Source organism: Panthera onca, chromosome B4 (genome assembly GCF_046562875.1).
Source record: "Panthera onca isolate mPanOnc1 chromosome B4, mPanOnc1 haplotype 2, whole genome shotgun sequence".
In the NCBI taxonomy this organism is placed as follows: domain Eukaryota; kingdom Metazoa; phylum Chordata; class Mammalia; order Carnivora; family Felidae; genus Panthera; species Panthera onca.
This window is the reverse complement of record NC_138345.1, coordinates 21,207,917-21,223,486: the sequence shown is the minus strand read 5'-3', so window position 1 is coordinate 21,223,486 and position 15,570 is coordinate 21,207,917. Positions and strand designations below refer to the sequence as shown.

The 15,570-nt window shown below is 39.2% G+C and overlaps 1 protein-coding gene across 14 annotated transcripts in view; it reads right to left on the bottom strand.

Annotated features, from left to right (window-relative positions):
- Nucleotides 1-15,570, bottom strand: part of ARMC3 (armadillo repeat containing 3) — a 106,030-nt gene that overhangs the window by 43,708 nt on the left and 46,752 nt on the right. For all 14 annotated transcript variants that reach the window (XM_078450351.2, XM_078450343.2, XM_078450349.2 and 11 more), the window contains 2 exons: nt 6,593-6,745; nt 6,387-6,492 (listed from right to left, as the gene is read on the bottom strand). In XM_078450351.2, the coding sequence (XP_078306477.2) occupies nt 6,387-6,492; nt 6,593-6,745 (259 nt within the window). The remainder of the gene's footprint in view (nt 1-6,386; nt 6,493-6,592; nt 6,746-15,570) is intronic.

Below are 15,570 nucleotides of genomic sequence, written 5' to 3'. Positions count from 1 at the left end.
CATTAAAAAACATTTTTTTTTTAATTTCAAAGGGTGGAATGACACAACTCCAGCCATCTCAAAGCCATACATCCCACCTCTTCCTGTAGAAGGGCAGAGATGGAGGTGAACTTTGTGGTGTTTTGCCAACTTTAAGAGAGACTGTTTTTTCTCCTTCAAAAGGACTCTCGTCATTCGGTGCAGCCCCACATGCACAACACAGGCCATTCTAAGAAACAGCGTTGGTCTACACTTGAGTCTACAAATAAAGAGGTATTTATAAAAATAAATATGTATTACCTTCTCCTCACTCTATTTAATGGGATGGGAATGGGAAAAAAAAAAAAAAAAAAAAAAAAAAAGCTTTGAAAGTGCTTTTTATACACACTACAGAGATTTAACATTCCAAGAAGAAAATCACTTCGGGCCAGAATCTTCCCCGATAACGCCAATGCCAAATGACTGACAGGGAGTCGGGTCACTGTGAATAAAATGAAGTCCTTTTCTTGAAGTTCTGTGTTAAGTTCTGTCCATGACATACCTTTTAAATGGTTTCTCTACACGTTACATGGCTTTCTTAGGCACGGTACTCCACGAATAATTCTGCTAGGGCTTAAAACTATTCAGTCAATGCTTTATTTCTCCGTTAGTGAAGAGTAATACGAAATGACAGGTTATCCACAGATAATAAAAAAAAAACATTCAAAAGTTCCCAAACTACTCAAACATACACCCGTTCAACCTGGGGGCACTGTGGCTCTTTCTGGGATCCCTTTGGGGTATACTCCTTACTTATAGGTCACACAGCAGTAGAAGGGTCCCCACAGAAGAGCTCTTTGACCCTCGTGTCATGGAGACCAGCAGTGGCCCAGTAATCAATCATTTTGGGGGGGGAGGGGTGGGTAACCATTATATGTGCTGTCATTTAGAACTCTCTTAAGTCACTGCTGTTGTGGAAAGCCCAAGAAGGGGTACAAAAAATTAAAAAAAAAAAAAAAGAAAAGAAATGGAGATAAGAAGGTCTCTAAGCTTAAGGGAAATCACCCAGTTCTTCACGGAGGTAACACAGAATAAGCAGAAAGAATCAGGAGTTAGTATGATCTGTGAACAAACAACGGAGACTAGATTATGTGTTTTCTACGGCAAAACCAGTTATTACCTACTTATCTATGGGTATTAATTGTATTATTACTTTTCGTATTTTTTTAAATGTTTTTATTTATTTTTTGAGAGAGAGTGCAAGCGGGGGAGGGACAGAGAGAGAGGGGGACAGAGGATCCTAAGTGGGCTTTGTGATGACAGCGGAGAGCCGGATGCAGGGCTCAAACCCACGAACTGTGGGACCGTGACCTGAGCCAAGGTTGGAGGCTAAACCAGCTGAGCCACCCAAGCGTCCCTACTCTTTGTATTTTTATTTTATTCCTTGTCTTATTTCCTAAAATAACTGCATCGTTTGAAAGCTATCCTGCCAACAACCATACTATTTTCTAATCTTTTCCTCGTTTACTAATAGCCAAAATTCACTTCGTGTTGGAAAGGAAAACGAAAAACATGAAAGTCTTTTTAGTCTTCAGATAACTCAAAACCTCTAATTCTGATCAGATCCAACAGATGGCAGTGATGTTATAAATTAACAGTTTAAAATATTCTTGTAATGTGTGGACTCTGCTCCTCAGAAGAACGTCAACCACGAATAATAATTCCCTCACTATTTGCGTAAATCATGTACAACTTTAATATGAATAATTGGACAGGAGAGCGCAAGTAAAGATCACCTGAAATTTCGCTGAGATGCTATTTCCTGGATCAAAAATCAACAACTTTCTCCTTTCCAAGAAGTATTACAAATGGAGAATTGTCAGAAAGATTAGCAGTGAACGAAGCAAGGAGAGGTGCCCAAAGTGACTAAATGGGTTACCTTTTCATACAGAATTCATTATTGCTCTTAGGTTTCTATTTTCATCTATTTCTTCCTACAAGGGTTGTCTTAGCCTTCTCACTTTTTATTTATTCGCTTATAAATGATTTCACTTTTCTTTCTCCTTCTATCACTTTAAATAAGCAAATATGGTTAGGGGCGCCTGGGTGGCCCAGTCGGTTAAGCGTCTGGCTCTTGGTTTCAGCTCAGGTCATGATCTCACGGACCTTGAGATTGAGGCCCACATCGGGCTCTGGGCTCACAGTTCAGAGCCTGTTTGGGATTCTCCCTCCCTTTCCCTCTCTCTCTATGCCACCCCCCAACGTGCTCGCTCATGTTCTCTCTCTCTCTCTCAAAATAAATAAACATTAAATAAAATAAGTTAATCTGGCTGTTCTTGTCCTTTTTTTCCTATGCCTTCAAATTATTTTTTTTAAATGTTTGTTTATTTTTGAGAGAGAGTGAGAGTGTACGAGTGGGGAATGGGTAGAGAGAGGGGGGGAACAGAGGATCTGAAGCAGGCACTACACTGTCAGTACAGAGCCCGACACAGGGCTTGAATTCGTCAATGGCAAGATCATGATGAGCCCGTCGGTCACTCAACCAACTGAGCCACCCAGGGGCCCCTCAAATTGTTAATTTTATTTGTGTTCATGGCCTTTCCATATTTTTATCCACTTTAAGTGATCTTTACCCTGCAGATAATAAAGAATGAAAAGTAAAAATAGAAAAGTCTTAGAGGTAAGTTTCTACTGTTGCTTCTGTGATCCAAATCATGTAAAAACACAACAATACAAACGATCACTTTCTGTTCTCAATTACGGGCATTGGTTGATGTCAGACCTTCTGGTTTTTCACTGTCCTTTCACTTTCCGTCGTGTTTTCGGTGTGAGTCCACTTTCCCCCCCAAATCCGTTGTTACATAAAGGAAATTACGCCAGCATTACATGTAATCATAACATACCAGAGATCACTCAATGCATAAAACGGGCCTCCAATTCCAGAAGGTGCCCTGACTTTAAGAATTAGAAATCCAGGGGCTCCTGGGTGGTTCAGTTGGTTGAGCATGTGACTCTCCATTTCTGGTCAGGTCGTAATCTCACAGTTTGTGAGTTCGAACCCAACATCAGGCTCTGTCTGCACTGGCAGCAGAGAGCCTGCTTGGGATTCTCTTTCTCTCTCTCTCTCTCTCTACCCCTCCCCTGCTCTCTCTCAAAATAAATAAATAAACTTGAATAATAAAAAATTAAAAAAAATAATTAGAAATCCACTTTAGGCACATTGAGATATGAATGTCAGAGAAGAGGTTGTCTTCTAACAAACAAAATTAGTATTCACAATGCTTAATTGCAAATTTTTCTTTTTAATTAGGCTGGCAATTATCAAGTATCCGAACAGCTACCCACTGCACCTGAAAGACATTAGCTCTGGGTTTTTGCCTTTTCTTACTACTTAGGTGTGGCAGAAAAGCAACATTCTTTCTACCCCCCAATCTCACCCCCCCCCCAGCAGCAGAGTCACAACTCAGGCCTTCCCCTTCCCCACGTGCCCCCCATGCCCTCACGTGCTGCCCCCCCACCCCAGCAGCTAAGAAAAGTGATCCAAGGCCCTGCTTCTAAAACGTGATGCCAGAAATATTCACCAATGCAGAGTTTAAGCTAATATGTTTTTAAAGACAATCTGAGTAGAATACACTTTTGATTAAAAATAATCAATCATGGTTATTGTCTCTTCTGTTTTGGTTCTAATTAATGCTCTAGGAGGCTTGCTAGAAGGATGGGCAATGTGGTTTATTTGTTTTCATTCCTTTTGGTTGACTGTAGAATCTTTGCCAACTCCAGTCTTCAGCATTTGGCACAAATATGTCAAATCTGACTCCATTTCCTCCCCCAAAACATTCATTTTCAGTATCTTTTAGCTCCAAAAGTCCAAAGTAAAAAGTATATAGGTCTCAAGAGAGACAGATATCCATAGCCATAAGAGATATCTCAAGAGACAACCATTTTCATTCACATCCCATTTCCCATACCAAACACATATTGAAAAAAATGATCAGAATGGACAGTATATAATAGGTTAAAGACATACCTGCCATTAAAATTTTATAAAAATAAAAATAAATCACAAAAATAAAGAGACGCGTGGCAACATTTAGTCTTAGTTGACCTTTCTGTGTTGACAACATGGAACCATAGAGTCGGATGACAAAGTTCTGTGTAACAGATGACTGAATTGCAAGAGAAAGTCTGAAGGAGCCTCTTTCAGAAGCTACTTCACATCCTAATTTTCTATGATTTTGTATAAAACTGTGAAATTATATAAGCCAGGCAAACTCACATCAAATTAAGACATCTATACACTCTGGAGGCCTATTAAAGTATTTTAGATAATATATCAATCTAAATGCACCCAAGATAGAAGTGTTTTAATGTCACTGGTAAGACTTTTCACTGGCACCACTATCCTGGAACAATGCTATTTTCAAATTGCTACTTATTATGACTCAATATTCTAGAAATTTGTGTACTTTCACATAGATAATGATGACCCTGAATTTAGGAAATTGCTATGTCAAAGATTGTAGCTATTAAAGGAACACAGTTTTGTTCTGATGCTTATCCTATTTTGGCTGTATTTTAATCGGGCATTGTTAGATTTTTAGTCATTCCATTAAGATCTCATAAAATACTGTGTGGGAGTAGAGAAAGGGAAAGAAAGGGTAGGAAGGGTAAGAAATAGATTAAGTATATGATGGAGGTAGAGGAAGATCGATTTCAAGTTAGAAAAGAGTAATCTCACCACAATGCCATAAAGCAATAATACACAAAAGTTAATAACTTACGTATCGTGATGGTGGATTTTATGTGTCAACTTGAGTGGGCGAAACAATACCCAGATAGCTGGTAAAATATTATTTGAGTGCATATGTGAAGGTGTTTCTGGAAGAGGTTAGCATTTGAGTCAGGAGACTGAGTAAAGGTGGCCCTCACCAATGGGGGTGGGCATCGTCTAATCCGTTGAGGGTCCGAATGGAACGAAAAGGTGGCAGGGTGAATTGCTCTCTGCCTAAGCTGGAGCATTCATCTTTTCCAGCCTGGAACACCGGCTTCCCCGGCTCTCAGGCTTTCAGATTCACACTGAATTATACCAAGAGATCATCTTTCCTGGTTCCCCAGTTTACAGATGGCAGATGATGAAACTTCTTGGCCTCCATAATCACATAAGCCAGTTCCTATAATAAACCTTCTCATGTCTGTATATTATGTCCTATTGGTTCTGTTTCTCTAGAGAATCCTTAATAATAAACATACCAAATGAGATACAGGGAGGGTAAATAATTATTTTATTTATGAACGTTTCTTTCAAGAAGTTCTCGCTCTTTTATAAGGCAATCTTCTGTGGAGGAAAGAACACAGATTCCAGATTTAATTTCCAGCTCAGCCATTTTAATAGATGTGTGTACCCAGGACAATTAGGTAACCTTGCAGAGCCTCGGTTTCCTCATCTGCTGACAGATCATCTTGGTAATTAAAGTTTGTGCTGAATATAGATCACATACCACACTGCTTAGAATATAGAGGGCACTCCTTTCCAATCTTTCCACATAGTGTTTACCCATAAATATATTGCTTTCCATTGACTTTTTTTTTTTAATTTTTTTTAACATTTATTTATTTTTGAGACAGAGAGAGACAGAATATGAATGGGGGAGGGACAGAAAGAGAGGGAGACACAGAATGGGAAGCAGGCTCCAGGCTCTGAGCCATCAGCCCAGAGCCCGACGCGGGACTCGAACTCACGGACCGCGAGATTGTGACCTGAGCTGAAGTCGGACGCTTAACCGACTGAGCCACCCAGGTGCCCCTCCATTGACTTTTTAAAATGTTTCTAGATTTACCTAATATTTATGTCCTTTTAAAATGGGTCTTGTAGGGGCGCCTGGGTGGCTCAGTCGGGTAAGCGTCCTACTGCAGCTCAGGTCATGATCTCACAGCTCCTGAGTTCTAGCCCCATGTTGGGCTCTGTGCCGACGGCTCAGCCTGGAGCCTGCTTGGGATTTGGATTCTGTGTCTCCCCCCTCTTTCTCTCTCTCTCAAAAATAAATAAATAAACTCTAAAAAATAAATAAATAAAACGGATCTTTTAAATTTTCTCTAGATTTATCAAATGTTTCTACAAAGTTGCCTTTAATATTTCCAGCAGCCATCCCGTTTTGTTTCTTCTGGAATCGTCCACAAAAGTTAGACTGTGAGCTGAACCAGATGGCTCACCCATTTTCCCAATCAGCCCAGAAGAGTCAAGATTTTGCAGCATCTTTGAAAATCAGGGCCATCTGATGACTCTGACTTTCATAAGGATTCCTGAGGAGTAACCCAAGAGAGAACATCTGAAAGAATATGTAAATTGCCTGGAAAGCCAAAATATTAAAATGAGAACATCCTGGACTGTTAGATACCCCTAAACAAGTCAGCGTTGAGTTTCTCCTTACTTTGCATTAGCGGGATGGCATGTGGTAAGATTGGCCAGGGCCAGGGAGGCGGCCTCCCTCACTTCTTCACTGTCACTCTTCAGCAGCACGATTAACTGTGGAATCCCTACAGAAAAAGAGAGGGAAGATGTGGTTTTGTGAATACCCAGCTAAACTACAACTGGGGACCTAAAAATGTTCGAAATGGTTTTTTCTGCTTTGCTTACCCTGGTTATTGAAAAATTCCTTGCTGCCCGTATTCTCACACATTGCCGAGATCGCTTGGGAAGCAGCAATTTTAGTTCCGTCGTTTTCAGAACCCAAAAGGGCTACGAGGCATTTTTCAACCTCTTGTTCGTGAAAAAGTTTTCTATTCTCAGCTTTCATAAACCAAAAGGAAAAAAATTAATCAGGATTTTTGCCGCAAAAAACCATGCAAGGGTAACTACTTCCTCATCTAAAATGTGACAGGAGGTTCCAGCCGTTTCTTAGCCTCAGTCACAAAGCTCTACACTAAATAAAATATTCCCCCACTCGACCTCTAGAACACAGTGACTATGCAAAGTGACTTATGAATATTAAAGCTTAAGTTCCTGTTCCCTTGTATGATATCAGTACTAGGGCAAAGAAAATTCTACGATAAGAAAGAGGCAAGTTTCAGATTTAGCAAAAATTTATTTAACGCCTGTCATGCTGCCTGGCACGGTGCCATGTTCACACAATGCTGTCTTCTCACTAAGGACAAAAACCCTGTTTGGGGCGCCTGGGTGACTCAGTCGGTGAAGCGCCTAATACTAGATTCGGGCTCTGGTCATGATCTCCCAGTTTATGAGTTCGAGCTCGCACGGGGCTCCGTGCTGGCAGGGTGGACCCTGCTTGGGATTCTCTCTCTCCCTCTCTCTGCCCCTCCCCAGCTCTGTCTGTCTCTTTCTCTCAAAGTAAATAAATAAAGGCTTTTTTTTTTTTAGAAAGGACAAAACCCTGTTTATCTGATGTTTATTTTAAATACAAAACTCAACACTTGAAGAATGCCTAAGACATACAAACTGGCATGCTGGGTACTCAAGAGAAAAGGAGAGAAGTGGAGAAAGTAAAAATGAATAAAAGAGAATGAGCCCAAGTCTTCGGGATTTATAATCTTATATCAAAAAATCATAATCATTTTTATCTCAAGTTACAATAAATGCTGTTGCAGCAAAAATTACAATAAATATTTAATTGCCAAATTGCCATTGATATAACCTAAACATACATTAGCATGGTTTTTTTTTTTATTTGAAAACAAATAAAATTGTGACTCTAAGAACATACCATGATATTCACCCCATTATGAAACACTTAATTAAAAATCAAAGTATTTTCAATGTTCTTTTTGTTCCCTACTGTTTTTCTCTTGATTTCCTTTCGTTTTTTTAAATAAATGACAACCTCATTACTATACTAAGCAAGCACTGCATTAAACTAAATTAGAACGTTAAAACCTCATTTTTTTGTTTTGTGTTCTACAGCTATTTTTAAATTTTTATTTTTATTATTTTAATGTTTTTATTTTTAGAGAGAGAGAGACTGCACAAGTGGGGGAGCAGGGCAGAGGGAGAGGGAGAGAGAGAGAGAGAGAGAGACGGAATCTTAAGACAGAATCTCCATGCTGTCAGGTCAGAGCCCGACGTGGGGCTTGATCTCACAAACCATGAGATCATGACCTGAGCCAAAATTAAGAGTCACATGATCAACCAACTGAGCCATCCAGGCATCCCGTAAGTTACTCTTTATTAAAGGCATGTACTAGAAAAAAGATATATTAAACCAAACTCAATGTTAATGCCGTAAGAGGAATCAGAGACTAGTTTGAAAAGAACCAGCTTACAAATAATTCTTTGCTAATTTGTTTACAGTCCTCCAAAAAGCGTCATCGTAGGTTTGCCTTTCCATTAATTACCCTTTGAAGTCAATTTACGTGGTTAAAATAGAAGAACGTGTAAGATATGCTCTTAGGATGTTGATATACGTAAGAGGAGACTATTCTGTTAGAATAAAAAATCTCCGCAAAAACCGCCCTACTAATTTCGATCGTATGTGACTTCTGCACGAGGAACTAATTCATCGTTTATGTATATTACAACTAACTTGTGTTTCTAGGAATATTCTCAGAACTTATCATAACTGCTTGTCCACTTTAAAGTTAATAGAGGATCTCTGTCTTCTTTTAACCGTGAGTTTTTTCAAATTGCCCCCTTTTTTGCAGAAGCGGAACCACACTCACATGTCACCACCTTTGCAATCACTTTTGGCCTTTGTTCATTCCAAACACAGCAACCTGGTCACAACTGGCACTGGCTACATCACTAACACTTCTGTTCATTTGTCTTAAACCAATTATGAACCATGTCCTGTAATCCTATCGTTTTAATCCCTTGCTCCTTTCACTTAAACTGAGGATTCAGGCAGGTCATGACTGTTTTACTTTTGTAAATGGTGCGATTAATACTTAAATCTCAAGTATGTGGCTTCTGAAAGGTTTTAAAATATATGTAGTCCTGATTAGTATTCCCTGAATAAAAAAGATCTGAAACTCTTCTAGAGTCTTTGACCTAAAATGCTTAGATTCATAATTAAGATTTCCCTGATAGCTCTAAATTCACTTTACTAAACAGAACACTCTGAGCATAAATTCTACCAGGAAAATCAGCCAGAAGAATTAATTTGTCAAGACTAACTTTGGAGTATGTGGTTGTCGCATTCAAAAACCAGTATATACGCAATTCTTGGAAATATCTTTTTAAAAATAATCTAAATACCACGGGCAATTAGTTTCTCAGCCCTGCTGGGAGTGTTCTCAAAATCCAGCTGCGTTCACCAAACCTCAAAAGTGCTGACTGCAGTGTGGCCATAATAGATTTAAAAGATGAATTAACATATTAACCAAGTACCTTCACTGAATTGCTGCACCGAGAAGTAAAGTATTTATGTTTTAATTATACAGATAATAAAGATGGCAAGGTAATTATGCTACTAATAGAGTAATGTCCTTTAAAGATAACATTTGTGCAGTATCACTAAAATAAAAAGTGTGAGGCTTTGTAACTGGAAATAAATCTGCACGTAATGATGCTTTTCTTCACCGGGCTCTCGGGAAGTTGCTATGGCGCCACCTTTGCTCCTGCTGAGATGTTAATGTCAGTTCATAAACCTCCTGGCAACGTGGTAATTAACACCTTCCTCCTCCCGGTCCCAGGTCAAAAACTGACTGATCTGGGCTTTCGACTGTGGGGGCGCATGTTAAAAAGTACTCAACAAACAAAACTTAAAAGAATGTGTATTAAGGGGCACCGGGTGGCTCAACGGGTTAAGCGTCCGTCCAACTTTGGCTCAGGTTATGATCACACGGTTGTGAGTTCGAGCCCCCCATTGGTCTCTGTGCTGAAGCTCAGAGTTCAGAGCCTGGGGCCTGCTTCGGATTCTGTGTCTCCCTCTCTCTGCCCCTCCCTTGCTCTCTCTCTCTCTCAAAAATAAATAAACATTAAAAAAAAATTTTGTTAAAGAATATGTATTACGTGTCTGTGTGTTTTTGACGTGCAATGACGATGCATTCCCTAACTTACAAAACATTTTTGATGATGAAAAAGTAAGAAAGAAAGTTTTACGTGAATACTGATGGTTACATTATTCTTAATAACAGCATAAGGAGCAATATTTGTGAAAACCTACTTATAAATGGAGTTTTCTAACTGTGCAAATATATTCTCTCATTCAGTAGGTTGTCTTTTAGTCTTGGCGATTGTTCCCTATGCTGTGCAGAAGCTTTTCATTTTGATGTAGTCCCAATAGCTTATTTTTGCGTTTGTTTCCCTTGCCTCGGGAGACATCTAGAAAAATGCGGCTACAGCTGATGTCAGAGAAATTACTGCCTGTGCTCTCTTCTGGGGTTTTCTAACTGTGGAAAATTATTTTGAGACTTCATGATTATTTACTTCCAATACAGAAATATTAGGAGAGAACTTTGTTATTCCTTAGTAAGTTTTTAGTTTTTCATTGTCACTAGTTAATATAAAATAAAGCCTCCTAGATCTGGCTGGGTCTGGCAGAGAGAAGTCAAGGCAGGCAACATTTGGTATAAAAAGGGGTAGATAAGAAACACAGGTAGGGCTTGAAAAGAAGGCACAGTATAGAAGGGAGGCAGGGAAGAAGAGGTGGTTATCGTCGATCTGGCCAAGTAAACAGCGTAAGGAATTAAATAAGCAACAAATAGAAGAGATCATCAGGTAAACGATGCGGCTGTAGGATTTAGGAGTTGGGAAGTCGATGTTAAATCCTACAAGGACTGTTTTGGCAGAATGGGAGAAGCTGAAGTCTCATGCAGTCGGTCGAGGGATGGAGATGAGATGAAGAGGTGAAGTTATTTAAAATTAACTAGTCTTTCAAAGAAGTCGATTGAGAAGAAAAGGGGGGAAAGAGGGGGCCGTGGGTCAGGGACAAGTTGGGAAGAAACAAATTTCTGTAAACTACTCCTGGTCAATGAACAATTATGGGTTCCTCAGAATGTTCTAAATTTGTATCAGTTTCCTCCTATATAACCACTAGGACCAGGAGAAAATAGCACCCCAGTGTTGTAATGCCACATTAGTGGGAAAGCCTCATCATCATCCAAAACTGGGCTAAAGGACTCCATTGCCGTCTCAGTTGACGGGGTAAATAAGCAAGGGCATCCTGCAGGTCTTGTCTGATTATTGTAACTAGGCCTAGTTGATGAAAAAAAACCCATCAAAACATTAAAAACCACAACTAGGAATGTGTAATAGGTATGGAAGAAAGAGAACAGAGACGGGCTAAAATAATAAATATTCCTGGGGAAAAAAAAAAACAGTAAATAAAACAAAAGTAATAACCAAAAGTATAATAGGAAAAAAGTTTCCTAAGTTAGAAAACAAAAAACAAATCCCAAACCACGATTCAGTAAATGACAAGACTTTTCTGTTTCAGGTAGAGAGAGGGGGTGGGTATGTATCAGACACATTTTGAAAAAGTTTTTTTTAACTTATAGGATAAGGGATTCAGCACAAATACAAAAAGAAAATATTTTCTATAAAGAAGAATGGAAATCAGACTGCCCTTAGACTCAGACGCTACAAAAACAAGGTTCGTAGAAAATCGGAGAAAATGCTGTGATGTAACAGTTCCAGACCCAGCCAAACTGTCCTATGTGCTTTTTTCCTAAATAAAATCTTAAGAATGGGCATGTTTTATCATGAGAAATTTACAATGTACATTGAAGTGGATTCAATATGTAAATAACGATAAGTGTGGAAAAAATTGAGTGTATAACGGCCAAATGATCCAAAAAAAGAGAATTATATAGATTTTTTAAAATGTATTTATGTATTCATTTTTTACAGAAAGAATGCATGGGGGAGAGAGGCAGAGGGAGAGAGAAAGAGAGAGAGAGAGAGAAAGAGAGAGAGAGAATCTCAAGCAGGCTCCATACTCAGCCTGGTGCGGAACTCGATCCCACAACCCGATCGCGACCTGAGCTGAAATCAAGAGTCAGATGCTCAACTCACTGAGCCACCCAGGTGCCCCCAATTACATAGATTTTTAGAGAGGAGAATCTATAACCCCCCTATGAAATTTGCAAACATCAGGAAAGGGAAGAGTTATGGAAGCAAAAAAGTTAAATGTCTTCAATAACTATAGCCACTCTATCTTTAAAAAAGTCATTTAAAATTTCCTTTCATCTATATAACAAAAAAAGGAAGAAAGCAAAGAAGACAACATAGAAAAATGAAAAGCCGAAAAAGCAAACACGGTCAGGAAGAAGGTGAAACAAATACAATAGTTGTAGAAATAAACCTAACGATGGTTCATCCCCTTGCCTCTGGATCTAGCGAGTGATGGTTTCACAATATTGCTAATCTGTGGGGACCTCGCTATCCCTTGTTTGTTCCCTTAACCCTGACTGTACTTCTGAAAGTAGTCCCTTCATGTGTCTCTTTATTTAACTCATCTGGAGTTTCAAGAGCTGGTAATACACCTTTTTGTCTAGTCAACAAGCATCTATTCCCTTATTTTATTCATTGTTTACCTTTATCTTCTAGAACAGTGCCTTGCATATAGCAGGCATACAATAAATATTTGCTAAGTAGTAGGCAAAGAGATCCATAGATCATATACTAGGCCTCGGTGACAATGCAATATTATTTTCAAAGCAAAACTTGCATTTTTTAAACTACAAATCAAAAAAATGTTAGAATTTAAAATGGGAGACTTTGAACTCTGGGTCCTGCTGGAGAAATGGGATCTGGGGCTCACTGTAGGTCTTTCACTCAAGGGTTGGCCCAGTTTGCTGATATGGTCAAAAGGCTGATTAAAATCCTTGCTTCAATAGCACTGCTAGGAATTTACCCAAGGGATACAGGAGTACTGATGCATAGGGGCACTTGTACCCCAATGTTTATAGCGGCACTCTCAACAATAGCCAAATTATGGAAAGAGCCTAAATGTCCATCAACTGATGAATGGATAAAGAAATTGTGGTTTATATACACAATGGAATACTACGTGGCAATGAGAAAGAATGAAATATGGCCTTTTGTAGCAACGTGGATGGGACTGGAGAGTGTGATGCTAAGTGAAATAAGCCATACAGAGAAAGACAGATACCATATGGTTTCACTCTTATGTGGATCCTGAGAAACTTAACAGAAACCCATGGGGGAGGGGAAGGAAAAAAAAAAAAAAAAGAGGTTAGAGTGGGAGAGAGCCAAAGCATAGGAGACTGTTAAAAACTGAGAACAAACTGAGGGTTGATGGGGGGTGGGAGGGAGGGGAGGGTGGGTGATGGGTATTGAGGAGGGCACCTTTTGGGATGAGCACTGGGTGTTATATGGAAACCAATTTGACAATAAATTTCATATATTGAAAAAAATTAAATTAAATTAAAAAAAGAAAAAAAAAAGGTTTTGCACCCATAAAAAAAAAAATCCTTGCTTCATAAAACTGAAATTGAAAATAATCCTACGATAACCAAATCTTTATATTACATAAAATGATGGTGCATGTTTCTAAAATGCTGTTCGTAATATACATCACCCCACTTCAAAGAGGATATCATGAATAAGAGAAAATCCAGAAAAAGTAAGAGAATGATCACAGGATAGCATAAGGACATGATGTATGGGGAAAGGCTAACTGAAGATTCTTCCGTCTGGAAAAATAATGGTTAAAGGAAACATGAAAAAAAATCACAAATGGCATAGATGAAATCAATACAGATTTAGTCATTTGATTCTAAAATAGTGAGGAGACACAATTTGGAACTGGGATGTAGTCATTTTAGAACTAACATAAGGAAGTAGATTCATAAAACATTAAGTGCCAGATGGGATTTAAAGACTATCTGGTTGAGTTTCTTTGTATTACAAATAAAGAATGGATTTCACCAAATGGTGCTAGGAAAACTGGATTTCCACACGCAAGAGAATGAAGTTGGACCCTACCACACCGTACACAAAAACAACTCAAAAATGGATCAAAGACCTAAACATAAGAGATAAAACTATAAAATTCTTACAAGAACACATAGGGGAAATTTTTCATGACATTGGATTTGTTAATGATTTTTTGGATATAACACCAACGGCATAGGAAACAAAAGAAAAACGAGATAAATTGGACTCCACCAGAATTAAAAACAGTACATCAAAGGACACAATCAATAGTATGAAAAGGCAACCCACGGAATGGGAGAACATGTTTGCAAACCATACATCTGATAAGGAGTTAATATCCTGAATATAGAAAGAACTCCTACAACTCAATAACAACCTGGTTTAAAAAAAAAAAAATGGGCAAAGGATTTAAATAGGCCTTTCTCCAAAGAAAATAAGCACATGGAAAAAAAAAGCTCAACGTCACTGATCATTAGAGAAATACAAATTAAAACACAGTGAGACACCACTTCACACAAATGAGTATGGCTACTAACTAACTAACTAACTAACTAACTAAATAAAACAGCAAGTATGGGTGAGAAGGTGGAGAATTGGAACGCTTGTGCCCTGTTGGCGGGCGTGTACAACGGGTGCAGCTGCTGCGGAAAACAGTATGCAGTTCCTCAACATATTTAACACAGAATTACCATATGATCCAGCAATTCCAGTCATGAGTATATACCCGAAATAACTGGAAAGCGGGGACTTGAAAAGCTATTTGTATATGTATGTTCATAGCGGCATCATTCACAATAGCCAAACAGTAGAAGAAACCCAAGTGTCCATTAACAGATGAACAGGTCAACAAAATGTGATGTATACATACAGAATACTATGTAGCCTTAAAAGGGAAGGAAGTTCTTTTTTTTTTTTTTTGAATTTTTTTTTTTTTTTTTACATTTATTCATTTTTGAGAGACAGAGCACAAGCAGGGGAGGGGGAGAGAGAGAGGGAGGCACAGAATCCGAAGCGGGTTCCAGGCTCCCAGCGGTCAGCACAGAGCCCAACGCGGGGCTCGAGACTCACAAACCACGAGATCATGACCTGAGCCGAAGTCCAATGCACAACCGACTGAGCCACCCAGGCGCCCCAAAGGGGAAGGAAGCTCTGATGCATGCTGGGACATGGAGGAACCTGAGATGGGTCACGCCAAGTGAAATAAGCCAGTCACCAAAGGACTAGTATTTTACAGTTCCACTTGTATCAGTACTTAGAATAGTCAAAATCACAGAAACAGAAAGGGTGGTGGTTGGTGGGGACCACAGGGGGGAGAAGTGGGGAGTTCTTGCTTCATGGGTACAAGCTGTCTGTTCTGCAAGACGAAAAGAGCTCGGGAGATGGACGGTGGAGACGGCGGCCCAACAGCGTGAATGTACTTAATACCGCTGAGCTTAAAAATGGTTAAGACGCTAAATTTAACATTATGTATATCTTGCTACCATTTTTTTTTTTTAAAGAATAGAACTCATTTCCTTTCCTTTAATCAACACCAGCTTCTCTTCTTGAGTTCCCCATTTCTGTGAATGGCACCATTCTACTCCCAGCTGTCCTAGCCAGAAACCTGGTCTTGTCCTTGACATCACCTTCTTCCTCCTCCAACCCATGTGGTCACTCATCGAACACTTATGGACCGACCCTCCCGATGTGCCAAGCACTGTCATGGGGGTTCTCCTTGCAAATGTCTGTTTCAGGAAACTTTCACCTTCCACCTAGATGAC